Source organism: Lynx rufus, unplaced genomic scaffold (assembly GCF_022079265.1).
Source record: "Lynx rufus isolate CCGP_SWC_20201006 ecotype Redwood Valley unplaced genomic scaffold, mLynRuf1.p SCAF_10, whole genome shotgun sequence".
NCBI classification, from domain to species: domain Eukaryota; kingdom Metazoa; phylum Chordata; class Mammalia; order Carnivora; family Felidae; genus Lynx; species Lynx rufus.
The window spans coordinates 378,154-405,894 of NW_025814824.1; the positions used below are offsets into that span (position 1 = coordinate 378,154).

Below are 27,741 nucleotides of genomic sequence, written 5' to 3' on the forward strand. Positions count from 1 at the left end.
CCATCAGGTCTGAAGTGTCAGAAACACAGGAATCCCAAATGACTCTTCAGCTGCTTAGTTCTTTGGACCCTGTTTATTCAGAAATATATGTACTAAGCACCCACCGAATGCTACACACAGTTCTAGGCAGTGGGGATATAATGGTCAATAAACCAGATGACATCCCAGCCAGAGTTTATATTTGGTCAAGATGTAAATTAATAAATACTTAATTTCAGATACACGTTGTGGCTCAAGGACAATCCCTGGGGATGATCTATATAACAGTTTTGAACAGAGCCCAGTTTGATAGGAGGCTTGAATCATAACCAGGTTGATTTAATGAGATATTAAATCTGCTTCCCTATCTGGACTTGAGAGTCCTGATGGCTAACTTGGATTTTTCATAAGACTCTGGTCAAACCAGAGTTTTGGGATTGATGGGTTGCCTCTATTAATTCTCAGAGGCCAAGGACAGGAAAACTCTATTTTGCACCCTTTCCTGGTCCTCAGAGAACTCTCCTATGATGCTTATCTGAAATGTCTTGCATTTCAGTTAGTTGTTTATCAGGACGCAAGTACAGAACTCAGACTGATTTGTATTCATCTTTTAAAAAAATGACAATATACAATCAAAAATACATATTTCATGTAGCCTATAATTCACACAAAGCCTAACTTGGAAAACACAAGTGCTCTTACCCATACATTTAAAAAGACTTTATATAAACTCTTAATTAGAAGATACCCATTAGTTACTGAAGATAGCACAGAGATTATATATAAAAAGTATTTTGAGGGGTTGTCTTGTGCTTTGTTTAAAAAAAAAAGTTCATGTTAATTTTTTGCAGAATTACTTACAAAGAGATACAAGCAAATCCACAGAAAAAGATAGCAAACAGAGTGATATCAACCAGGCAGATTTTGAATCCCTTCAATCTGAATTCTTTCTCACTTAAAATTATTTTCTGCATCACCCGATTTCCATAGGTAAGCCTTGCTCATATTCAGTATCAAAACCAATGCTGACATTTAATATTATTTTGGTTTCACTCTCCTTTTGGCATCTTTATGTTTCTTCCGACAGTCCTAGAAAAACGTAAATCAAGCCTTTGTTAAAAATAAATGTGAATCATGTTCAAGTGTTGAGTAACTATAAAGTAAATTTTGGGTTATTCAGTGTCAGGATTATGGAAAGCATTATGGGAGTGCTCACTTGGAATGAACAGGGAATATTCAAACTTTTTAAATATGGAAACCATATTTTAGTGTTCCCCAAACTCAGGACTTACTGTTACTTAACAAGCATGGCGGGAACTTGCCCACACAGGAGGCTGCTCTTAGGTTCCTCACCTGCACCAGATATGGCATGACCTAAACAGAGTCCCTTCCTCCATGGTGACTCTTGAGAGGTTAAATCATGGCCTCAGGTGTCACCATTTGTGTCTTACATGTTACTCCTTACTACCGATTTCTTACACCAGACAAATACTAACACACAGACATAACAGTGCATCCATCTGAGGAGACAATATGGGGATACTGTCACTCACCATACGCAAGTTGTTTGTTCTGGCCTCCCAAGAATTCCTGCTGATATTACTTCCCACTCCTCTCCAGAATAAATGAGAACCTCATAAGGGAAAATCAAAAGACAAGGCAGAAGATTAATGCCTTTAAAGTGGATGATATGCTAGTGCTGGCATTATCAAGGTCTTCAATTCTAGTTAACACCGTTTTTTCCCCAATTTATGCTAATTTCATTTTATTTATTTTTAGAAAATGTTTATTTATTTTGAGAGAAAGAATCCCAAACAGGCTCCATGCTCTCAGTGCAGAGCCTGACACTGGGCTTGATCCCATGACCGCGAAATCACTTCCTGAGCCGTGACCAAGAGTCCGACGCTTAACCAACTGAGCCACCAGGCGCCCCTACAATTTATGCTATTTTAAAAAATATTTTGTTTTTACAAAATGAAAATATAGAGCCGCTAGAATTTTTACCGTTTATGTATCATTTACTATTATGTATCTTGCTTTCTGTTTGTGCTAGGCTTTAAGAAATGAGTTCACCACAATGGAATACTCCTTGGCAATGAGAAAGAATGAAATCATGCCATTTGCAGCAGTGTGGATGGAAGTGGAGGGTATTATGCTGAGTGAAATAAGTCAGAAAAGGACAGATATCCAATGTTTTCACTCATATGTAGATCTAGAGAAACTTAACAGAAGACCATGGGGGAGGGGAAGGGGAAAAAATAGTCACAAACAGAGGGACTCGGCAAACATAGTCTAGGGAGGGACTAGGCAAAAATAGTCACAAACAGAGGGAGGGAGGCAAACCACAAAAGACTTAAACACAGAGAACAAACAGGGTGGATGGGCGGGGGGAGGGAAAATGGGTGATGGGCATTGAGGAGGGCACCTTTGGGATGAGCACTGGTTGTTTAATGTAAGCCAATTTGACAACAAATTATATTTAAAAAGATAAACTTAGGTGATTGAAAAAAAAATGAGTTCACCAAGAGCCTCAGTTTTCACATGAACATTCAGGGTATGAAAAACAGGAGTTTTGCCCATCTAGCATCTAAGCAAGTCCCCACAACAAAGAAGCCCTTGTTGATGTTGATGATGATGAATGAGGGAGGGAGGTGGGGAGTGGGAGCTCTCATCTTCCAGAGCTTAACCAGTCTACCTGTGTGAGTCCAAAAACAGAGACCGCTGAGCCACATGACATTGCAAAGGATCAAAATTTTTGCCAAATACTTTCTTGGATGCGTGTTTCTGTATTGGAGTGCACAGTGTGAGAGCTGTACCATTTCCTATTCTATATCATTTAATCCAGAAATGGACTCACTATGAAGTCTTTCATCATTCTTAGAAAAAAAGAAAAATCTTGTAGTCTCTTTCTCAGGTACTGATACTTCTCTGAAACAAGAGAGGGAGGGGAGAGAGAGAGAGACACTGGTTAGTTAATTTCAACATTTCAGATGAAATGTTCTGAAAATATAAATGAACTATTCCTTAAATATATCTGCTTTATGTTTTGCTCATTTTGCCCTGATTTAAAGTGACTCCACCCTGTATTCAGCATCCTCTCTTCTACCTGAAGCTTTGGTAATGCAGACTTATGTCCCATGGTGGTGGCTGACCGTCTCACCCCAGTGTTGCTACCCCATCTGCCAGTGTTTCTCATGGGACATTCCAGGGTCCTCCTGCCAGACCCAGGACTTCATACCCCTCACAGGGTGCTATCCAGTTTTAAGGAAGAGACGTGATCCCTGTTACAGAAAGGCTAGAGAACTCTAAAGAAGCTGAAAAGAAAATTAAGTTGTCTTGTGAAGATAAATTTGGATAGTTCTATCAGCATGTCTAACTCAGGCTCTACAAATTATGAAACAGACCTGCACAGAAAGAGACTGCTTACCTGGGGCTGGGCTTCCTGTCGTCTGTTTCTTCTGTAACATCCTCCTCTTCAGAACTGCTGTCTTGGAAACGAGGGGCTCCCTGCCAGACAACCTTCCCAGTTCTCATGGTCTCAACTCTATAGGCATCTGTATCATCGTGGCAATGAAAGGGGACAGGACTGTACCTGATCACACTCATGTGACCACTTTGACCATGCACACATAGCTCTAAGGGTCCAGTATCTTAATCATTAATTTAAAGTCAGTAGTATCTTTTTGGATTTTCAATATTAATGGAGACAAAGTGTCATGTTTTTTTGGCATTACCAAGGTGATCTGACAAGAAACAGTAATACTATAAAAAGATATAAAAACTAAAGGTTTATAAATGTGTAACATAAAAGAACAAAAGTGCTAGCAAGAGAAGCCCAAAATAGAACATGTTGCAGTGAAACCACGTTTCCCTGTTTATTCATCAGTGAGGAAAGGAAACATCTGTCTTTACATTTTCAGTTTCCAAATGGTCTTTCTGGAACCGCTTATAGCCACTGCTATAAGATGTGGACAGTGCCCCTGATTCCTGGAGCACGGAAATCACACCCGAGGCGTCTCAGCACTCATTTCAAAGTGAATTTTCTCACGCCTGGCTTTCAGAAGAGTTACAGTCATCACACCAGGTCTGCTCAGCAGTTTAGGACTGACCTTGCTACTCAGAGGGACATCACATGCAAGAGAATAATGTATGCAGAGCACATGATGTATTGTATCTTACTTAAGAACAAATTTTGAAAAACTGGTTCACTGCCCTCCTGTCAGAGGACCAGAGAAACGACACTAAGTACTTATCTGCTGCACGCATGGATGCTACTTTAAGCATGGTATCACACTGTAGGTGGGTGTGCGGCACTCTCTTACGTGGGCACAGCCGGCTTCTCGGTGAGCTTCCACAACAGCTGCACTTCCATCTTAAACACTAAGGGAGAGCAGCCTAACTAACAGCTACTGTTAACTTCTGGGTCACGCTGGCCTCCAGACATGAACCTCCTGAAACGGAACGCAAAACTGTACGTGCTGGAGTTTGTGTTTTTCTCCAGGCTCTGGCACATTTCCCAGGATTAAGTGGGAAGCAACCAGCACGTCGATGACGGTGCATCTGTATAAAGCCAAGGTTGCCTATTTCCACCTTTCCCTACCAGATGGCACCGGCTTGCTACAGGTCCTGGTTTTTCCAACTGCATGTAAGACAGAAGCTACTTAAATAAATGACTCCCTATATTTCTTATGATTATTTCCATCCAGGAGAAGGAATGCTGCACAGTACATGCTCCCCTTCAAGTGGCAGCTAGACGTCTGCTCCTTCAAGTGCAAAAACCCTTCTTGCTGTGTGAACACAGCTCCAGGCACGTGGTTTTGGCCATATAATACTGAATCTGCTATTGTTCATTGAGGTGGAAGAGAATAATTCTCTTTTCAACTAATGTTACATTATTACATTTAATGTAGACTCAATCTATTACGTTCAAGCTGCCTGAAGTAAAAAAGTCAAAACAATTTAGAAAGTACCTTCCTTTACATCTTTAGCATCTGAATCAAAAAAGGAGAATGTGAACCCGCCAGGCTGCCAGGCCCCAGCTGTCAGAGGCGCGGGCTCATGGACTTCGACCTTCTCGCCATTACGATTCTCAGTAGAGGGCGTGTCGTCTGCTGTTTCACTGGTAACATTTGTAGTTTGAAATATTTCTTTTAAGTCCGCAGCAATGTTATGATACATCTCTTTAGACACCTCAGGCAGCTTCTCAGCCTCCTCCCTTTTCTTCCTCCGTTTTGCTTTACTGCAGGGACACATACAGACACGCACGTCACAAAGAGACCATCAGCTGCCAGAAATTAGAACACCTTGGAAAACTAACCCATTCTTTCAACAACCCAGAGGATCCACATATGAAACTCTACTCATAAAAGCAGAATCTTGACCAATAAGCTTTTAATACAGAAAACCATGTCAAACAGCTCCAAACATTACACAAGAATCATATCTCCCTCCTATCCTGAGTTACATTCCATAAATCACACCTAAGATATTAGTTTTAAGAAAATCACTTAACCACAAAAGGCCTCAGTTTCCTCACCTGCAAAATGAACATGCTAAACCCGGTAACTTTTAAGATCTTTACAAGTTCTAAAGTTCTGTGAATTTTGGGGCGCCTGGGTGGCTAAGTCGGTGGAGCTTCTGACTCGATTTCGGCTCAGATCATGATCTCACGGTTCGTGTGATGGAGCCCCACATCGGGCTCCATGCAGACAGTGCAGAGCCAGCTTGGGATTCTCTCTCTGCTCCTCCCCTGCTCGTATTGTCTCTCTCTCTCAAAATAAAAATAAACATTTAAAAAGTAAAATTCTGTGGCTTTTACAACATTGGTTTTAGAAATGAATTATAAATGTGCTAAGTCTACTCTGTTTTCATATGGAATGTTGATGTCATTTTAAACCTGCTCTGCATTTATTTTTGTCTTTGAAGTTAGGATAAAAAGTTCCATGATTATTTCCAATACTGGGTTTTTAACTATTACAAGACTAAAATCATTCTTCCTATTAGAGTCCACTCCATATATCATGAGTAGTATTGGGCCAAAATTCTAACTGATTACCTATTCTAAAATACTAAGTGAACAAGATGTCCTAAATGAATGCCTTCTTGAGGGAGACTGTCACAGAGAGTTACTTTTAATACTTCATTTAGAAAACCAACCTGGCCGGGATTTAAGGACAGATATGCCTTCTATGAGACTGAACTCTGAGAAACGGTGTACTTCAGACAATTCCACGTGATTATCACTGAACCATCTTATGGCATTTTTATTTTTAGTAATATAATTTATTGTCAAATTGGCTTCCATACAACACCCAGTGCTCATCCCATATGGCAGTTTTAAAAGTGGTCTAAAGTTCCTTTGATCCATTTTTATGATGTGGGAGTTAATTTCCCATCCCTCGAGTGTGGGCTGGACTTAATGACCTCTTGAGGAGTGGAGTAAGGCTGATGTGACAGTGTGTGATTATGGAGATGAGGGTCACAAGGTTCTCCTTGCTCTCTCCCCGCCCACACCACCGTCTCTGGGGGAAGCCAGCTGCCATGCCCTGAGGGCACTCAAACGGCCAAACAAGAGGCAAGAATGGAGGCCTCCTGCCAACAGACGTAGGTGAGCCATCTTGCAGGCAGTCTTGAGCCCTCGGAGAATGCAGCTTTCTGAGAGCCCCTTAACTACCCAGTAAAGCACTCCCAAATTCCTGACCCACAGAAATTGGGACCTAATAAATCTTTAAGGCCAAGCTATTCAGTCCTGGGGAAGTTTTTTACACAGAGATTCATGATTGATGCAGATTTTGGAACCGAGGTGTGAAGTGATGCTCTAACAAATCTAAACCAGAGGAGGGGCTGCACAGTCCAGGTAATGGGCAGTCAGGAGGCAGCAATGAGGGTGTAGGCAAGAGCCTGAAGAGCCTTGCAGAAACTGCCAGTAGAAACTACATAGCCACTGAGGAGGCTGCAGGTAGGGCTGTGGGAAATTGAGGCAAAAGCTACTGGAAACCTGGGGGAAAGGGATCCTTGCTAAAGATCCCTCTGTTAAAGTGGGCCCTGGGACATGCCTATGAACAAGAAGCTAGCTAGGAAGGTGTCTGGGAAGGTCTGAGGGTATTTGCTGGTTTCTTCCTGCTGCTTGCAGTACAACGCGAGCAGATAGTTTCACTGAAGGAAGATATTTCTTATAAGAAGCTAGGACCTCATGGTCTTGAAGACTCCTAATTTCTAGAACACAATGACATGAAATTTAAGAATTGGCTTCTAAGCAAAGAGCAAATCTAAGACTCAGAAAACATAGTCTAAAGCAGGCGTTAGCAAACCAGAGCCCAAGGACCAAAGCCAGGTTGTTGCCTATTTATATGTGGGATGCAAGCTACAATGCAATCTTTTACAGTCTGAAATGGTTGGAAAAAATAAAGAGAAAATGACTTTGTGACATGGAAGATTACATGAAATGCAAATGTTAGTGTCTTACTGGTAATTTTATTGGAACCCAGCCTCCTTCACTCACATATTGCCTGTGACTGCTTTCCTATTACAAAGGCAGACTGGAGTACTGCAACAGAGACCTTGTGGCCTGCAAAGCCTAATATATTTACTATCTGATCTTTTAACAGAGAAATGTGTAGACCCCAGTCTAAATATAAAACAAAATCCTTTGTTAAGACCATAGCCATAGCCCAGAAACTTCAACTGTTCAAACGAGGCTCCTGAGGAATTTAAAGGTGGTGTCTCAGCAGAAGTCCACAGGAAAATAAGCTGGTCTCCAAATGATCTGTGGGTGTGGCTCCTGTCTAATGGGAGTGAACCCATAGGAGATTCACAGGAGATTCACAAATATTTTAAGAGAAATAGGTTAAGAGAAACACTAGCCTGGATTGATAGGTACCATGATATTCTACAAGGAAAAGGCTTTTGGATTCCCACATTTCTACTAGGAAAAAGAAGGCTGAGAAAATTACTTAGCCACAACCCCATGCGACCGTTCATGAAAAAGGAAGGATGATCCAAAAGGCGGAGTCAAGACCGTGGAGAATTATTACCAGGCCCACAGTTCTAATCTAAGAACTCCCAATGTATGTCCAAAGCTTTTTTGTCAAAATGTTTGTTAAAGCTCTTCCGGACTGGTGCCCCCTGTGCCTCCTGTATCCTCTCTGGACAGCAGAGCTCACGGTGGCCATCCTGTACCTGTCCCACCACTGTGTTCGAGAACGGGCAAGTAACCAGTCTCTCTGGTTCACAGTTCTCTCCTGTCTCTAATTACAAGACCTGCACTCAAGGTGTCGTACTCTAGGAATTACAACATTCAGCCTCATTTGCCCCTAGATGGGATTTGGATGACAGCATCCCAGATTCTGAATGGATATTGTAGAAGTGAGGGTCCTGGGGAAGCCAGGGAGGGGGTGAGCATATTTTCCAGGTGGCAGGAATATAAACAATCTGTGCCAGGAGGTGCATAACGGTGGTTTTAAATGTGTTCACAAATTCCTCGTCACTTCTCCCTTTGAGAGGTGGGGTTTACAAGCCACACCATCCCCCCAATCAAACTATGAGTTGGACTTAGAGACTTGTTTCAAGAAAACCGAACAGGGCCGATTGTCAGTGTGTGGCTCAAGGCTAGGTCATAAAACACACCGTGCCTCCTCCTTCTCTTTTGGGTCACCGGCTCTGAGGGAAGACAGCTGCCCTGTTATGAGGGCACTTAAGCAGCCTAACGGAGAGGCCAACAAGGTGAGGGACTGGCCCATAGCCATGAGAAGGAGCCATCTTGGAGGCAGGCCATCCAGCCTCAGTCGAGCCTGCGGAGACTGAAGCCCAGGGCAACATTCTGACCACAACCTCTTGAAAGACCCTGGCCAGAACCGCCTACAGAGGCTGCTCACAGAAACTTTGAGGTACTAAGTCTTTGTGGTTTTAAGGTGCTAAGTTTCAGATAATTTTTAATGCAGCAATAGATAATACATCCTACATATAAAAATAAATATACAAAATATACCCTACTCAAATGCCACGTTCAATGTGGGTTATTTGGAATAACATACAAAAATTCTACGTTGCAGGAAATGTTTATATTACTTCTACTTTGGTCTGATCTGATTCTTTTTAAAAGAAACCTTTAATCTTGGAAAAATTTTAGATTTACAGAAAGGTTACAAAGACAGTACATCATTCCCAAATAGCCTTCACTTAGTTTCCCCACATGGTAGCATCTTCCGTAACTCTGGTACAATGGTCAAAACTAATAGATTAACATAGGGTCATTGCTATTAACTAAACTCAAACCTTATTCTCATTTCCCCAGTTTCTCCACAGATATCTTTTTTCTTCCAGGATCTAATTCAGAATACCACATGCCTTTAGTGATTTTCACAGCCCAAAAATGAAGGAATTAAATGAGGCAGACTTGGTGGTTGCTCCACACATGTGCCGTATTTGTCAAACTGATAGGGCATGTATGGGAAACACAAGTTCCTACCACGCTGAAGGAGTGAGAGGACTGAATCGCTGCCCTCGAAAAGAGATGTCCAGGCCCTACTTTCTAAAACCTGTGAACATTACCTGATTTGGAAAAAGGGTTTTTGCAGAGTTTTTAAGTACCTTGCAAAGAAGAGATTTTCCAGGATTATCCAGACAGGCCCTAAATGTAATCACAAGTGTGCTGATAACAGACACAGAGATGAAAGATGCAGAGAAGAGGAGGCCACATGAAGACAGATACAGAGACTCCAGTGATGGAGGAGCACAGCCAGCGAGGACCACCATGGGCTGCTGGCAGGCACCTGAGGCCAGGAGAGAGGTGGGAACAGATGTTCCCCCTGAACGCAAGAGAACGTAGTTCTTCCAATAACCTTGACTTCAGACTCCCCGTAACTTTTGTGGTTTTAGGGCAGTTAAGATTGTGGTAATTTGTTACAACAGCCACAAGAAACTAATACAAGTAGGAGGCACCAGAGCAGCCCAGGAGCACATGCCATTTACTCGCATGAGACTTCTTTGTGAAAAGGTAAGACTTTCTCCGCCACATCAATAATTCTACTCTAACTTTTCCCTCCCTGGTCTTAAATTAAATGCGATGTGGACAAATGGATAGATATTAGCTACTATGTACTACTATTGTCTGAAATGAGATTAATTTCTATGATCCTCCTCCAGAGAGAAGTAGCTGACTTACCTTTCTTTTGGCTTATCATCGGTCTTCCTTTCGTAAGTGGCATGGTCATGCCTTGTTGGATCATAACGTATGACATCCCTATGTAAACGACAGACAGGAATAAATTGGGAGAGAGAAATCAGAACATAATGCAAAAAGTTAATAGTAAATCGTAAGTTGACATTGGAGCTATTCCAATTTTTGAGCAAGACAAAACCACACAACCAAAGAAGAGTGTCAGAATCTTGTTAGAGACAGTCATATTTTAAATTACCCAGTTTTGAGTTTCCCTGAATCTTTTTTTAACATTAAAAACTATTTTACACTTACTAAAATATGGATAAAACTGGATTTGCATAAAATATTTTAGGGGGGAAAGGTTGGGGAGGTGAGTAAAGGTATAGAAAGGAAAACTGGGGATGCCCAGCTGGCTCAGTCAGTAGAGCATGTGACTCTTGACCTTAGGGTCCTGAGTTCAAGCCCCACTTTGGGTGTAGAGTTTACATTAAAACAAAACAAAACAAAACAAGGGGCACCTGGGTGGCTCAGTCGGCTAGGCATCCAACTTCAGCTCAGCTCATGATCTCGCAGCTCATGAGTTTGAGCCCTGCATCAGGCTCTCTGCTGTCAGCATGGAGCCCATTTCGGTTCCTGTCTCCCTCTGTCTCTGTCCCTCCCCAGCTCATGCTTTCCCTTTGTCTCAAAAATAAATAAAAACATTAAAAAAAAATTAAAACAAAAAAACAAAAAAAGAAAAGAAAACTGGTCACATGGTAGTGATTGTAGAAGCTGGTGTATAAGGAACACTTAGTCTTTCCAAATTATGTGTTTAAAATTTTCTGTAGTATAAACTGCTACATTTATAAAGTTTCACAGTATTTATTTATTTAATTAATTTATTTATAAATGTTTATTTATTTTTGAGAGAGACAGAGACAGAATGTGAGTGGGTTAGGGGCAGAGAGAGAGGGAGACACAGAATCTGAAGCAGGCTCCAGGCCCTGAGCTGTCAGCACCAGAGCCTGACACGGGATTCAAACCCATGAGCCGTGAGACCATGACCCAAGCCGAATCCGGACACTCAACTGACTGAGCCACCCAGGCGCCCCAATATTTATTTTTTAAAGCAGGCTTCACCCCTAGCACAGAGCCCAACACGAGGCTTGAACTCGCGATCCTGAGATCAAGACGTGAGGTGAGATCAAGAGTTGGATACTTGGGGCACCTGGGTGGCTCAGTGAGTTGAGTGTCTGACTTCAGCTCAGGTCACAATCTCTTGGTTTGAGTTCGAGCCCCACATCAGGCTCCGTCCTGTCAGTGTGGAGCCTGCTTGGGATTTTCTCTGTCTCTCAGCCCCTCCCACATTTTCTCAAAAATAAATAAACGTAAAAAAAAAAAAAAAAAAGTTGGACACTTAACTGAGCCATGCAAGTGCCCCTACAGTTAATATTTAAATCACTGTCCAGCTGCTTCACTAATGGAAGCAATGCTGTTGTGACATCTAAGTACATAAACAGAGAAAAAATTTAAGATTAGTTTCCTGGAGTGAACCTGGATCAAAGAGAAGTATATTTTTAAGGGACTGATACATACTGCCAACCACACTCCCCAGAACATTTACAATGGTCTACTTTTATACAGAGTTCAATAAGGCATTTATGTCAAAGGAAAATAGGATGGAATGGGATGGAACATAAACCATACTTAAATTTCTTAGCAGCTACTGATCCTTTGTGTGTAGAATCGCTGAGGGTGGTTTGCAAAACACTCTGCACAACGTCCAGAGTTTTGAGCTTCTCGGCAGCAAGCTCTTCTTCCTCGGCAATTCTGCTGTCGTTTTCCTCTAAGAGGTAAAAGGGTGATTAACAATCTCTTGGCAAACATTACCTGAGCAGTCTCAACCATCAAACATTTACAAGTACCTAAACACGGGCAAAGCACATTCAGACAGGCGAAAGAAGGGCCAAACCCCACCTTCCTAGCCTTCCTGTCCCCACGCCCCTCAGTGCCACAGGGAATCCAGAAGTCTCATGACCAACAAATGAAAAGTCCCATTCTTGTTTGTAATTATGAAAACATAATTGCATTTAATGGCTTTCAGTGGCAACTCAAAAATTTTAAGGTAAATATTGAAAATGTAAGAGCAAGATATTAATTACAAAACTAATTAAACTTTTTTTTTAACATTCTAAAAATGTTATTTAAATTACACGTAAATCTAAAAACAGAAGGTAGTAAAAGATGGCACTGAGAAAAGAACAGTCAGGAGCAAAGATGACCCACATTTGGGAAATGCCCACGTACAAGAGAAGGCTAAAGCCACAGGGACCTACCTACAGAACTTCGGGAACCAGGAACAAGAATTGGGAGAAAACAAGGGAATTTTGGTACAAAGGGAGCAAAGAGAGGATATCTCAAGGCGGGTGGTCGACAGGGACAGACACCATGGGCAGGCCGGTGAGGCCGAAGCCGAGGAAACACCACTGCACTGAGTGGGGTTGCTCACTGCTGGGAGGGTCCACAAGTCAGAAGAGTGTCGTGTGGACCCAGACCCAAGAGGTAGAGGTTCCGAAAGCGACCTCCACATGCAGCGCTAAATGCAGGCCAATTTGCTCTGCCCGCTCCCGCCTTCTCAGGGAAGTGCTCGAGCGGCTCTGACGGGCACGCTGATGTGGACCCTGCAGAACCTGCTCTCCAAACCCTGGTTTCCAGAAGCGTTTCTTGCACAGGACAATCACCTCAAAGAAGAGAGGGTCAAAGCAAAGAGTGCATTTTCAATAAAAAGCTGTGGGGGATAAGCTTAGGAATCCCCCGGGCTTACAACAATGGGTTGACAAGGCATAAAGATATACAAACTCATAAAATGTTCACACCCGAGTATGGGTAAATCAGATTGGCACCCCAAGAATAAGGGGGTGCAAACACCCTGAGAATAGGGAGGCACAAAGGTGCCAAGAATAGGGAGGTGCAAAGGCACCCCAAAATAGGGAGGGGGTGCTGAGCCCCCCAAAATAGAGAGAGAGAGGCAAAGACCTGAAATAGAAACGGTGCAAAGGTGCCCAACACATAGGAACAACAAGATTAGATATTCAGGGTGAAAGCACCCCAAATTTAGTACTATAGCAGAAAGCTGTTTTCATAGGAGAATAGGGCCAGGTTAGGTACATTGGTGAATTGGACTTTGGACCACTGCGACGCAGGCAAAGCAGCTCGGAGTGGAGACGAGACGGTTAACAAAAGAAAAAGTGTCTTGTCAACCCTGAAGTTATTCCCCCTATCTGTCTCATCCCCTAGGCTAGCTAAGATAAACAGAGGTGCTGCCTCAGGTCTGCTGTAAACAACCTTCAACCTGACTGCCCGGTGCCAGGATTTGGTTTGTATTAACCCAAACCCCTATCCACGAATATCTTCAAGACCCCTTTCTCTCATGGCCACCAAGTTAATGTTCACAGATTCATTGTCCCTTTGTGCACGTCCATCGCCATGTTTGTAAGCCTTCTGATCCTAATAAAAATGGGGCGAGGACCCTTACTCGGGGCTCTTGTCTTTTCCCCGACATTAGCCAACTCTCGCTTTAATCCTGCGTCCACTCTTCTGCTGACCAAAAGAGAACTTTGTTAGAGTCTACGATAAAAAGCCAACCACTTCTGATTCAGATGCAATTTAGAATGAAAAAGGTGGGTGTGGCGACTCGGAAGCTGGTAAGGTGGAAGGAATGACCCTGTCAGCAGGAGCACACCCCTGAGAAGGAGGGACAGCAAGTATGAATGGTGAGGCCCAAGATTAACTCAGGAAGGACAGAAATGCGCTGTGAGGACAGAGAGGTACAGAGACCCGAGAGGGAAGTAGGGGCCTCACTTGAAGTGACCCTCCTCCAGGCCAGGTGGGAGGGGAGGGTTTTCTCGAAGGATAAGATGGAAACTTAAGCACAGAAGGTCTTGTAGAAAAAGTCTGGAACCACTGCTGAGAAGGAAGTCAGAGATCGTCACTGCTGCCAATGTGCCCACACTGGGTTGAATGCAAGCAAACTGGCACTTGGTGGGGTACTGCTTCTGAAGGACCTGCACCCAGCATGCACGCTGGGCGGAAGACCAATGCTTTTGTTTCTAGAAAGGCACGTGGGACTTAACCATCTTCCCCAACCTTGCCAGGACCTACCAAACTACTGTCAGGTAGGGCCCATCCTTCTCCCCTGTGCCAGGGACAGGGCAGAGGAAGACGGGGTCTTTCCTGTCCTTTCTGGCAGCTTAGTATATACCAACAAGTTCAAGGAGTACTGAGTAAGCAACAGTGGGTCATGGGCCTCACACCCGGAAGTCTTGGGGTGCAGGCTCCCCACATGGCGAGCAAAGGGGCCAGAGCAGATGACTCCCCAGAGAACCCCAGCTCTGACACAGGACGGCTCGGACAGTAGGTGTTTACCTTCCCGTTCCTCCTCACTGTCACTTTCCAGAAATCGTGAGTCCATGCGGAATCTGTCATCGGTGCCGAAGTGAGACTGTAAGTCCATGAGCTACACAGACACACAGATAATCGATAGCCATGATCCAAGACAGTGCTTCCCCTCCCTCCCCTCACCCTCAAATTCACGTTAGTGTTTGCATAATCTCACCACCCACAAACCCATCAAAATGAACACCGAACACCGGGGAGCAGATCTGGGTCAGCCTGCACTTACACAGATTTAACAACTGTGTCAAAAACATGGACGTGTTACAGGTGTATTTTCAGCCTTTACTAACCTTCCGCCCAGCTCTGCCCTCAAACTGAGGTTTAATTCTGAACCTGTGGCTGTCATCTTCGGAGTCGGATTCCTCATCCTCACTGTCAAACAGCTTCCCAGATGCTCTACTCACAGACTCCTGGAACAGATGCAGACAGAGTTTATTAACAACCGAGACAATCTGCAATTCCTGCTTTTAAAAAAAAAAATTTTTTTTAAATGTTTATTTTTGAGACAGAGGGAGACAGATCATGAACGGGGGAAGGGCAGAGAGAGAGGGAGACACAGAATCCGAAGCAGGCTCCAGGCTCTGAGCTGGCAGCACAGAGCCCGACGTGGGGCTCAAACTCACCGACCATGAGATCATGACCTGAGCTGAAGTCGGATGCCTAACTGACTGAGCCACCCAGGCGCCCCTGCAATTCCTTCTTTACGTAATCTTAAGCCCATACTTAAGAACCAGTAACCCAGATGCCTCTCCCAGGAAAGGCTGGACAGTCAGAATGGAAAGTCCTGACTCCGTGACATTGACCTGGCCTCTTGCTTGGGTCACTAATGTCGAGGCTCCCAGTGCAGTCTGGATTGGGCATGGGGGTGTGGATGTCATACAGGACACACTCTACAGGGTGTCACTAGGACTGATGTTACCTGGCAGACAATGTGGAAGGCAGGTTCATGTGGGGGAAAGTCTGTAAGGTCCCTGGTGTCTGTGTGTGTGGTAGCCTGGGGAGCCCTGGGGCTACTGTGGCTCTGGAGGATTTTACACTGAACCTGGCAGTTGTGGGGAGGTCTTGGTCTGCAGTAGGCAGAAACGGATCTGCAAGAGTGGTGAATGCCCATGTGGACTTCCTGAGATACTTACTTTTACTGGCTCCTCTCCTGGGTGGCTTTGCTCCCGAGTTGGTGTCTCCTCTGTGTCGCTGTCAGAACCAAAGATGACGTGTGTTGGCTTGTCCTCTGGATGACCATCCTAGAGAAGTCAACAAGAGCTTTACACCCGCAGATAGCCCCTCTTTCCTTCCCCGGACAAGGCCCCTTCTCATCCCACTTGTTTCCCAACAGGCAAACTTAAAACTTCTTCCTCTCTGTGTCCAGTTGGTCCAGTGGACCTTCTTGGTATCTTTTAAATCTATTCCCACTGTCACTGCCCTGGTTCTGGCTCATGACCTCCCAAAGATTCTCCAGTTCCAGATTTGTCCCATTTCACTTGTTTGTCATAGCCTGAACAATCTTACCCAGATAGAGGCCGGCAAATATTTTCTCTAAAGAACCAGAGAGTAAATATTTCAGGCTTTGCAGACCACATATGATCTTGGTCCTGTATTCTTCCTTTTTGAACTTTAAAAAAAAATTTTTTTAATATTTATTTATTTTTGAGAGAGAGAGAGACAGAGCATGAGTAGGGGAGGGGCAGAGAGAGAGGGAGACACAGAATCTGAAACAAGCTCCAGGATGTGAGCTGTCAGCACAGAGTCTGATGCGGGGCTCAAACTCACGGACAGTGAGATCATGACCTGAGCTGAAGTCGGATGCTCAACTGACTGAGCCACCCAGGTGCCCTTTTTTTGAACCCTTTTAAATGTGAAAACCATTGTCAGCTTGGAGACTGTACCAAAACGGGACGGATGGCCTGCAAGCCATGGTTTGCTGATTCCTGTTCCGATATATACACAACTAATCTTCACTCTCTTCCTTTCCAGCCACAGAATAAAGTCCAACCTCCACAGCCTTTCACAACTTGCCCTGCTTCTCTCGAGCACCCTTGTCCTCGGTCTATTCGGCTATAGTGGCTGCCAACGCTCACTTTTGTACAAACTGCTCCCCTCCTACGGAACCCCTTCCCTCTCCCTTCCCACCCTCTTACTTCTGCCCAACCAGTTCTCACTGATCCTTCTACCTCAGAGTCCATTCAGGCTGAGGGAGCCCCCACCCTTCCCCCTGGCTGACGTGCTGCACCTCCTTGTACTGAGGGTGCACGGGCACTCTTCTCTCTGGGTCCTGGGGCACTGAAACGGGATGAGACAACGACCACCAGAGGCAGGGACCAAGACCCTCATTCCCTACGTCTAGCACTTACTGTGAAGGCTGGGACTTCGCAGACGCACATAGTTGTGCAAAAAATGCATAAAGCCTCATTAGAGTGAATTTTAGCGAGACATAAACCACTGGCAAGTGACTTACACGTGAAGTTGGACACGTTAGGACACATCACTGACCTATAGTAGTTAAAGCTTTTAAAAGAAAAGAAATCAGGAGGAAAACTTTAGATTAAAACAAATTAAGAATGTTTTCAGTAAATAGTTTAATCTCAATTTCTCTGGTCTATGCTAAAAACAAGGTGACCAAATCTTCTAACACAAGGGACACAACACGGAACAGGTCAGTGCTGGGACAGAGGCTCTGAGGGGCACGAGGATCTTCACAGGAAGGAAGGGTAGCCTCGTGGTGTCCAGACTGGGCCCGCACTCACCAAATCTGCCAGGGCGTTATGAACCAGCTGCTTCCGCACTTCTTTTGCCTTCCACCTTTCCTCCAAGGCTGCCAAACGTTTCTCGTTATCGTCAGTATGCTTGCCCTTAGCGGGCAAGCCTGACCAAGCGGTTACAGGAAGTGGGGAGTCCGTGCTGCTGCCCTGAGCGGCTCTCCTGGAAGAGCCCTCCAGTGCTTTCCCAGGGGCCATGTGGCTGCTCCTTCCAGAGCCCTCTCTTGTCTTTCTGGTCCCGTGGTAACCGTCTTTATCAAAGCCGATCCTGGGGGTCTTTATACCAAGACTTAAAGATTTCTCATCTTTTAACGGCAACAGACTAGAAGTAGGACTTCTACTTCCCCTCTCCGAATTGCTTGGGGACACCATCTTGCGATCCTTGCTCTCAAAAGTGGATTGTCTCTTTTCAGGCTGCATTTGGTTTGGGTCACTTGCCTTCTTTGCATGTTGGAGAGGAGTTAGTTCGCTTGGTGAGTCATTAGTGCATGGGGACCCCTTTCCTGTGGACAGGCCACTGGGATCACGTTTCAAGGAATGCTGATCTTTATTTGTATCGTCAGAGGCCACTCTGTCTTTCAGGGTTTTTTTTACTGATTCCTTTCCATAGAGACAGCGTACCCCTTTGAAAGCCTGGAATTTCGGCTTTAGGCTGTTTTCCTTTGGTTTCTGTTTTCCATGGGTGTTTTCTTCTCCTTCTAGGAGGTCGGCCACTATCTCTGCAGGATGGATACACTGCTGGCGTCTGTGGAGGCCACCCCGAGTCCTATGGCTCTTGGAGGCCTTGTCGCACTTGGCGGGGGTTTCCTGGTCACCGCTCTCAGGGTCATGTCCTGGAGCCTGCAGGTCACTGCCAGCCAGCTGTTCCAGATCAGTTAAAGTGAGACTCACACGACGGCAGTTTCTCATCAGAGCATTGTACTCCTCATCTTCCTCAGACCCACTGCATTCTGACACAGAGCCCACATCTTCACAGCTGTTGGAGTGGGATGTAGCCCCGGGACTGACGGCTAGTTCCGCGTTGGTTTTTCTGTTTTGGGCTTCAACAGAGTGATCAGAAAGCTCACAGTTTTTTCTATTTTTCAAAGCTTTCTTGTGTACAGACGTTTCCATTTGTGAAAATTCTGTACTGCTTTTGACCTCACTGGGCTTTTTCCTTGTTGCAATGATCTCATCTGTGTCTCCTGAATCATAGTTGCAATCGCTTCCTATGACATGGTCTTCACCAGCCAGGCAAGAGGCATCACCTAACCCTGGTAAAGAGCGCAGTTTGCGAACATCTGGTTTGAAATCACCCCTTACAACTTCGAAGGGCTCGTTTGGAGATTCATCTATTGACGACCGCATAGTTTTCTCCAGGCTTTCCTCTCTTGCGATCAGTAGTCTTATTTCTTCTTCGGAATGTGTATCATCATCAGACATGTGATTTCTGTTCCTGGTAGTTCCCATGCCAGAAGTCTGAACATTTTTAAGTTTCTGGCTACGAGAAGCAGGTACACGCAGCATCGGAGGAGTAACAGGATCACAGGGTGTTTCCTGTGCCACTTCTTGCTGTAGGGGCTGCAGACTCCCCGGAACCCTGCTGGGTCTTGCTCTTACAGCTGGAAACGCAGCACATGCCTCGTCCTTCTGCACTTTGATCCTCTTCCTGGGGGGGCTGTGAGCGGCAAAGAACTCACCTCGTCGCTTCTTACTCATGGGATCATCCCCTCCTTCCAGTTCCCAAGTGAGGTGGGACACAGGGGTGACATCTGTGACATCGTCCCCAATCTTCTTTAAGTTGTGACAGTATTTTGATGGGTCATACTTCATGATGTCACCAAAAGTCAAGGAATAAAACAGAGGCACTAGGTTTTGGGAAAACTTAAGAATCTGGTGAAGCATACAGAGTACTGTGCAATCTTAAGGCGGGTCACTTACTCAGAGCCAATCGTCTTTTTCCCATCCAAAAGAACAAGCCCTTCACTCAGTGACCTCAGGGTCTGCGGAACTGAGCTTTCCACAGCACGTCCAGAGTTAAATCCGAGTGCCACCACTGTTAGGCAGCAGAAATGGCAAACCCATTCAGGTTACATAGCAGGCATAGGGGCCACACACTGTTTTCTGTAAATCTGAGAAATCCATCCACTGAGCTGATACTGTACAGCTGAGTAGAGAGGGGTACCCAGTGGGGGCATGGCCAGCTGCTGCAAAGCCTTTACTCTCCACTCCTCTAGACCATTCCTGCCTTCTCAGTACTGGCTCATCCCAGCTCTGATCTTCTCAGCTCAGGAGCATCTATCCCACATCCCGCTCACTCTGCAGGGCATCCCGCAGATCTTTATCAGAAAGCTAGTGGGGCACCTGGGTGGCTCAGTCGGTAGAGCATGCCACTCTTGATCTCGGGGTATTGAGTTCAAGCCCCATGTTGGTGGTCAAGATTATTAAAAACAAAAACAAGGGGCGCCTGGGTGGCTCAGTCGGTTGACTGTCCGACTTCGGCTCAGGTCATGATCTCACAGTTTGTGAGTTTAGGCCCCACATCGGGCTCTGTGCTGACAGCTCAGAGGCTGGAGCCTGCTTCAGATTCTGTGTCTCCCTCTCTCTCTCTGCCCTTTCCCCGCTTGTGCTATCTCTCAAAACAAATAAATGTAAAAAAATACAAAATAAAAAAAATTTTTTAAAAAGCTAGTAATTCTTTCCAGGCCTGTTTTGTTGCTAACACAGTCTAGAAAGATTCTAGCTAGTGTCAAAGTGCTGTGATGACAGCTAGCACATGCTGATTAACTAAGACCTGGGAACAGGCAAATGTAAGTTGCTTTCAGCATTTAGGAACTACTGAACGCCCACCAAATATGTGAGGTGTGCTGGGCAGCGTCTGCTGTCTCCAGCTCCACACCGTCTGTCCTTCAATACCCTCCTCTTTGCTGTCAGCTGCTGCCACTGGTGGAAGGCTGAGAGGAAGTCTGCTTTCCCTGACATTAGGGCCAGCGGCAGGGAGAGCAGAAGCGGCTGTGGCCAGTTGTCCGGGGGCCACAGTGGCACAGCAGCTGTGAGCAACGAGGACATACCTGCACTTCTCTAGCCCCGGGGTGGGGGTGCTGTACTGCGGTTATTACCGTCGGACACTCTGACTGCCAGCTGCTTGCTCCTCCGGCACTTTTTTAAACCAGTGTATGCACTGCATCTGCTCTGAAATACCCGGAGCGGCTTCTGTTTCCCAGACCAACCGGCACGTGGGTTACTGCTAAAGAATACACAGGTGGCACCCTCTGTCCAGAAGTCCAGGATGCTAGGAATTCAAGGTCCTGCACAACCTGACTGCGTTTCCTCAAGAGAACAGGCATCCGCGTTCACTCATCCAGGATCCACACTACTTCGGCACACACCAGTCTCCTGCCTGTCCACACGCTCCTAACTACTGGTCTTCCTACCACTTTCTATTAATGCAAACCATACCTCACTTCCTCTGAAACCTTCTTTAACAATGGCCCGAGACTCCACCCCCCCACCCGCCTTCTTTAGCGCCTTTGGCAATGGCTTTGAATCCATATCAGACAAGGAGGATATGAAAGTTAATCCATAAAAGTGCTGCTTTGAGTGTCATTCACTAATATAAAACCTCTCATTGTTTCAAACATGCAAGTGGGTAGGTCTTACCTTGCCTAGAAATTGAGAATATAAAAATTGTAAACAAATAATCTAAGATTTACTGACAGAGGCAGTGAAATCCTAATGTGATGAGGTGAACTTTTGCAAGTATCCGTTGCTGAGGTAAATACTAACCACTTTGAAAGGCTGTTTGCAAAGGATATCTTACGTTTATGTTGATTCTTTAGGTGAAGGACTGGTAATACTCTTCCAAATTTACTCACAACCCAATTCTAAAAGAAAAAGAAAAAGGAATATTTACTGTACATGTCACAAACAGAAAAGATTAACCATATTGCATAAACACTATAAAAAAAATCAAACTCACAGTGGGCCATGATTACTGTTGGGTTTTGTTTTTGATAATGAAACTGGAGTTCTCAAAAAAAGTGTTTGGGGAAAGAAGGAAGGAGAAGCAGGACAGCCATCGGTCCCATACACACCACGTGGGATGCCAACAGCTAACAGTACGCATTAAGAAGGCAAAGTTGGGACCTGCCTGTACGCCTCACCACCTATGTATGTCCCTTGGGAGACCCACCTCCACTTTTGATTTCTTTCTGTAAAATGAGGGAGAACTGGGGGCGCCTGGGTGGCGCAGTCGGTTAAGCGTCCGACTTCAGCCAGGTCACGATCTCGCGGTCTGTGAGTTCGAGCCCCGCGTCAGGCTCTGGGCTGATGGCTCAGAGCCTGGAGCCTGTTTCCGATTCTGTGTCTCCTTCTCTCTCTGCCCCTCCCCCGTTCATGCTCTGTCTCTCTCTGTCCCAAAAATAAATAAACGTTGAAAAAAAAAAAAATTAAAAAAAAAAAAATGAGGGAGAACTGTGCTTATCCGAGAGTTGTAAATGCACACTGAAAACCCTAAGCACTGCCTATATTAGGTGCCTCAAATCAAGGGAAAAAGCAGCCATTCTAGACACGACAGTCGCAGTCACATGGTCTCAGGACTCGGTGCCTGGGCAACTTGGGGTTGCCAGTGGACACTCACTTTGTGCCCTGGCACTTCGGTCCCTGGCACAGCCTTCACATGGAAATCCACCACACCCATCTTCTCCAAGAAGTTGGTGTTGCCTATCGTTGATTTTTCTTTCTCTGCTTTTGCTTCTTCTCTCTCTTGGGCCAATCTGAATCAAAGAAGATACAAATAAGAGTTAAAATAACCAACCATGTATTGACAGTGTTTTATTTTACTACTGTAAAGTTGTCTGACTTTATGTAATCATTTAGGATCTCTCACTTTTCCCTTTCGGCTTACTCACTATTGGCATCTTATTCACCCTCAACCCCTTCACTCTTCTTCAGGAGGAAGGGGTGTCTTTCAGAGCCCAGTCTGCCAAGTCTTGATTATTTCTACACTTAGAGGGAGAGGGGGAAGGGGAGGGGGAGGGGGAGGGGGAGGGAGAGAGAGAGAGAGAGAAGTGGGGCTCGAGCTCACTCAATGTGGGACTCGAATTCACGAACTGTGAGATCATGACCTGAGCAAAAGTCAGATGCTTAATGACTGAGCCACCCAGGTGCTCTATTTCCACACTCTTAATGAAGAGAATACAGAATGCCATCTCAACCTTCCAATTCAAACTCCCCTACCTTACTCAGGCCTGGGCAGCTGCACTGACCAGTCCTCACCAGCCTCTTGCCCCTGGTCAGTTTCCTTTATGTTCTTCCTTCCACGACTGTCAGATTCATGCTCCTCAGGCATGCCTGCCCAGACACTCCACGCTCACCCTGCCCAGGACCAGGGCTCTAGTTCTAGCACAGAGTAGGCACTGAATTGCCCCTAGATCAAGTTCCATCACTACCCTGTTCACAGAGGCCCTGAGCTGAAGAACAAAGTCAAATTCTCACCTCTGTCACTAGACCAGTCCTTCAAAATATGCCTTCAGCATGCTGCTTGACACCTGTTTTAGACCCTGCCATTTCCCTGGCCTAGAACAATCTAGTCAACTCTCTTGGTTACTGCAGCTGTACATCCCTAAAATGTTTCCTATTTGGAAAGCTCCCAAACTATACTCTTTTCTCCCTGAGAATAATATCTTTAGAATCTTAAAATGCTCTAATGATTATTATACTGTCTTGTTCTTAAATCACTTGCAGAATTAAACCTATGCCTCTCATACAGGAACTTCCTATTTTCTTTGTGTCTTTGTATGGCACTCACTTTAAGAACCAAAATCAACATAAACACTTAGTGTCTATTAAAATTTTAAATGTACATAACCCTATCATACGACAACACCCCTTCTGACAGGAACCCAAGGAACCCACGCACCGTGCAGCTGCCATCCTCCAAGGTCATCTCTTATGACAGGTAGAAATAGTCTAAATGTTCATCATGAGTGGGGGATAACCAGTACCTGTGGTATAGCCATTTTCTGAAACAGTTAAACAATCACTACAAAGAAGGGGGAAGATCTACATCATCACAGAAAATTGTGTGTAAAAAAATAAAATAGGTATATATTTATATGAGTTAAAACATATGTAAATGCATTGCATTATCTTTTTTTTGGTGGGTCTGGGGTCATGGGGAGTCACAGTTCAAAGGGACTTTAGCTCTACTTGTAATGCCTAAATTTGCTAGGACTGTAATAACATAGTACTTGACAGTTTCAAATCCATTAAGTGAATGTATAAAACCATTTACAATATAACAAAACACGGTTTAAATCCATGCCAAGCAAATCTTACCTGTGCAAAAAACTTTCTTTTGCTAGCTGAATTTGTAGTGTTCCACCTTTCCATTTTGTTTTATTTAAAACAGACATACCTATAAAGTAAAGAATCGTTATCCAAACACACGCCAGTGCTAAAATATATTGCAGCAAGTGATTTTTACAATTAGTACTAAGAAAAGTACACTTATCGATCACAAAAAAACACAGAAGAAATAAAGAAAACAAAGCCTGGGAGAAAAGGCCTAGGCTGTGGTCTCAGTTGAGCCACTCACCCCAAGAGTCCTTATGCTCCCTATTGCCCAGTGTTCCCTTCTGTTCCTGGAAGAACAGAATGAGGCAAATGCGTAAAATATAGCAAAATTTGTCACTCCTTCACAAAGTGATGCCAGGAACCTCTGGTAGATGATTGACATTTATTTACCATTTTATTGTTATCTCCCATGCTAAAACTAAAAAATAGGAGTATAATTTTCTAAGGTGAATCAGAGGACACTGAAATCCTGTACAGCTTTTACTTATCACCTCACAAATTATCACTATGTAACTTGCAAATAAGTTAGCCACAAGTGACTACACTGTGTTTCAAATGCTATGCCCTAGTAACTGATTTTTCTTAATACCTGCTACCAGCTTCTTTAATAAAAACCACTGACAGAAGTTTCCAAGTGGTAGGTACTACCACATGTAGTATGTAGTAATGTATTACTTGGTTTAACTTCTGCAGTGATATTATTAGGTCAGCAGTATCTTTGTCATACATCAGATAAACTGGGGCTTCTAGTTGAAACAACTTGTCACAGGTCGCACAGCAGAACTGATGAGTTCTTTACCACCACTTATTTCTCACTGTACAAGAGAATAAATAAAAAAAAAATTTTTTTTTTTGCAAATAATAACACAGAAGGCTGATGGCCCTCTTTCTTTATTAGCATGTTCTCTTTTCAGTGTCTTTTGACTTTTTAGACTCAAGTAACGAGCATACGTTACTACATCAGTGGCAGTACCAATTATCTCTCCTTCCTACTTCATTGAAGGCCACAGTTTACCCTCAGCTTTACTCAACTTACTGGTAGAGATTTCATCTAAAGTCCTCTCCTAACAGTGCTTAATGACAAGAATTAGCTGCCTAAAAATGAACACATTGAGGAAGGGAGTATGGCATATACCCAAGGGCATATATGTCACAGGCAGTTCCTATGAAAGCGTGTCTCTTGCCCCAAATATTTGAGAATACCATTTTTGAGCAAACCCACTAGCAATGTGCTGCTATATGTCTGCTGACACCAGATGGGATGGACCTAAACACATCCTGAATGGTAGGATACTAGAATTCCCTTGACCATGGCTATTCCTATGGATGTCTTAAAAGTAGCTGTCGAGTTACACAATGACATGAAATGGCAAATAGAATACAAAGCATAGTAACAATCTTACACTTGTTCAGGTCTGCTTCTGCTACTCTGATGTTGATATACGCAAAGACTTTCTGTGGATTTCCTAAAAAAAAAAAACAAAAACAAAAACAAAGAACAGAACAAAACAAAAACCAAACCTTAAACTCCTACCCAGAAAACAATGTAAAAATGATTAAGTTTCTAAATTTAAAAAAATGACTCTTGGAACTTTACTCTTTCAAAGAAAAATCTTTATTTTTCATTGGATACAAAGATTGCATTTTTCTAAGCACGATTTTCAACATATTCCAAAAGAATTAAGAAAATAAATGTTAAGCAGTCAGTTAAACATTTTGCTTGTTGTATGTTAGTGATATTCTATTTATTTTTTTTTTTTTTTTAATTTTTTTTTTTTCCAACGTTTATTTATTTTTGGGACAGAGAGAGACAGAGCATGAACGGGGGAGGGGCAGAGAGAGAGGGAGACACAGAATCGGAAACAGGCTCCAGGCTCCGAGCCATCAGCCCAGAGCCCGACGCGGGGCTCGAACTCCCGGACCGCGAGATCGTGACCTGGCTGAAGTCGGACGCTTAACCGACTGCGCCACCCAGGCGCCCCAGTGATATTCTATTTAACAGGACACCTTGGAAATATTAGAATTTTAGCTCTGAAAATTGAAAGCTGCATGTTTCAGAAAGCAGATGTTTTGGAATTTAGAATGCTTTTTGATCAGAAATGTAATTCTGAGCAAGTTCCACATTTTACATAATACCTTCAAGGCAAAGGGCAGAGGGATGGCATACACACAACAGTATCTTGTAATGAAATACTTTCAGTGTTCAAGGCTAACATTCACCTCCAGGGTTCCTTTATTTTGTGATATTGATATGAATCGTTATCTGCCTTTAACAACCCATGAAGGAGTATAAATTTACCTTTGTCATCTTTTCGTGTGATGATCTCCACATCAGAAACTTCTCCAAATCTGCTGAACTGATTTTGTAGGTCTGCCCTGGAAATGTTCTGGCCAAGGCCGCCCACAAAAAGGCGCTTCACTTCTCTGTTGGCTTTCATGAATGCTGGGCATACACTTAGGGTGTTCTAATAAGAAAAATTATTCTCTATCTGTGCAGGAGAATTCTTTCCCTTAGTTCGTCTCAAATCTAAACAAACAAACAAAAAACAACAAAATGAAACAAACCAAACCGAACTACATTCCCTGCAACTTCTACTTCAACTTGGTCGCCTGGACCTGTGTTTGACTTTCTGTTGTCTTCCAAATTTCATCACTGGAGACTCTGCTCACGCCCTACATCCACATTTTCCACGAACACACTTTGGAACAACACCTCACACTCATACAAACACAGGTACAGGAAAATTCTTTCCCTCTAAATGACCATGATATTATACTCTAGCCCCTTTCACTAATGCATATTCCAGGTGTTTTTCTTTTATTCATCCACACATTCACTGTAACAAAAGCTGACAAAAATGGGATGGGTCAGGTTAATACGCTACAGGATAAAAAGCTCTCCATCCTGGAGCTTCCCGGTCATATGAGATGTATACAAATGGCAAAACTACAACGTTACGTCACAACACAAGCATCTGCAAAGTGCTGTTCAGTCACAATGAGAGCAACCGTACCACAGAGAATACAGGGTTGTTGTTGCTGTTTTTAACACTACGTGCCAGCGTTGTACAAAGTGGTTTAGATGAGCAGGACAGGTGAAGTCATTCTCCCATTAGGACAAATAGCGGCGAAGCCTCAGTAATAAACCAGATCTAATTTCAGAACCTGTAATTCTTAACGCATACTAGGGAACTTGTTGGATTAGAAGAGACTCGGAAGAGTCTCTATTCCAGAATTGCTGCGATTTAAGGCCCATCCTGAGATCGTTCATCCCGCTCATCTCAGCTCCGACTGGATAAGTGACCCCTCCTACGCGCGACCCCAAAACTGCTCCCAGAAGCCCAAAGCGCGGCTCGTGTTCCGGGCGTCAGCCTACATCTATTTGGTAGCCTCCCCCGTCCCCAGCCTGCCCACCCCAGTCTTCTCCCTCCCGGAGACCCAAAAACGGAAAAGGAAAGGGTGCCACACAACCCGGTCACTTCCAACGCCCCAAATCCCTCCTCACCACGCTGTCTTCCGCAGCCAGCGGCGCCCATGCCCCTAACTTCCAGTCACGTGTCCCAACAGGCACGTTCTGTAGTCCTTCCTACTCGAGTTCCAATCCAGGCTCCTAAGGTTCCGTTACCACACTCAGTTCCAGGGCGCTCCTTGTTTCCTTTGCGGTCCTCTGGAGTACTGCGGCGCCTCGCCCCTCTGCCCTCAATGTCCGCAAAGGACCCCAAACGGAAATTCTCTAATTCGTACTTTAAAGAATCCACGCCCTCGGTTCTTCGACTCTCTGCCTAGGACGGCGGAAGAGACGGGGGGGGGGGCGGGGGGGAGGGGGTTGGATGTAGAGAGGCTCCCTGTCACGTGGCCCTGGCACCTCCTCTGCCGTGACGTATCGGCCGGGTTGTTCCAAGGTCCGCTAGCTCGGGGTGGACTGCTGCGCCCTGGGGCTTCGCTCCGGAGGCCGCCCGCCCTCTCGGAGCCCCGGGACTGCGGGGGGGTCAGCTGGGGGCGGGGAGCGCCGCGACGGCGACGAGCCCGGGAACCTGCGCGCGCCCGCGCGCGGGTGGCAGGCCCGGGGCCCCGCTCCCC

At 44.7% G+C, this 27,741-nt stretch overlaps 1 protein-coding gene across 1 annotated transcript; it reads right to left on the reverse strand.

Annotated features, from left to right (window-relative positions):
* Positions 1-66: 66 nt before the first annotated feature.
* Positions 67-27,377, reverse strand: NOL8 (nucleolar protein 8). Its single transcript, XM_047100485.1, has 17 exons — positions 27,167-27,377; positions 25,961-26,188; positions 25,065-25,127; positions 23,644-23,722; positions 21,944-22,079; positions 21,120-21,188; positions 17,314-19,140; positions 15,706-15,813; positions 14,863-14,982; positions 14,543-14,633; positions 11,825-11,963; positions 10,142-10,219; positions 4,950-5,218; positions 3,407-3,533; positions 2,837-2,907; positions 1,533-1,612; positions 67-1,068 (listed from the first exon to the last, which is right to left on the reverse strand). Exons 2-17 carry the CDS (start codon positions 26,097-26,099, stop codon positions 1,018-1,020), a joined length of 3,447 nt encoding a protein of 1,148 aa, XP_046956441.1. The 5' UTR covers positions 26,100-26,188; positions 27,167-27,377; the 3' UTR covers positions 67-1,017.
* Positions 27,378-27,741: the final 364 nt, after the last annotated feature.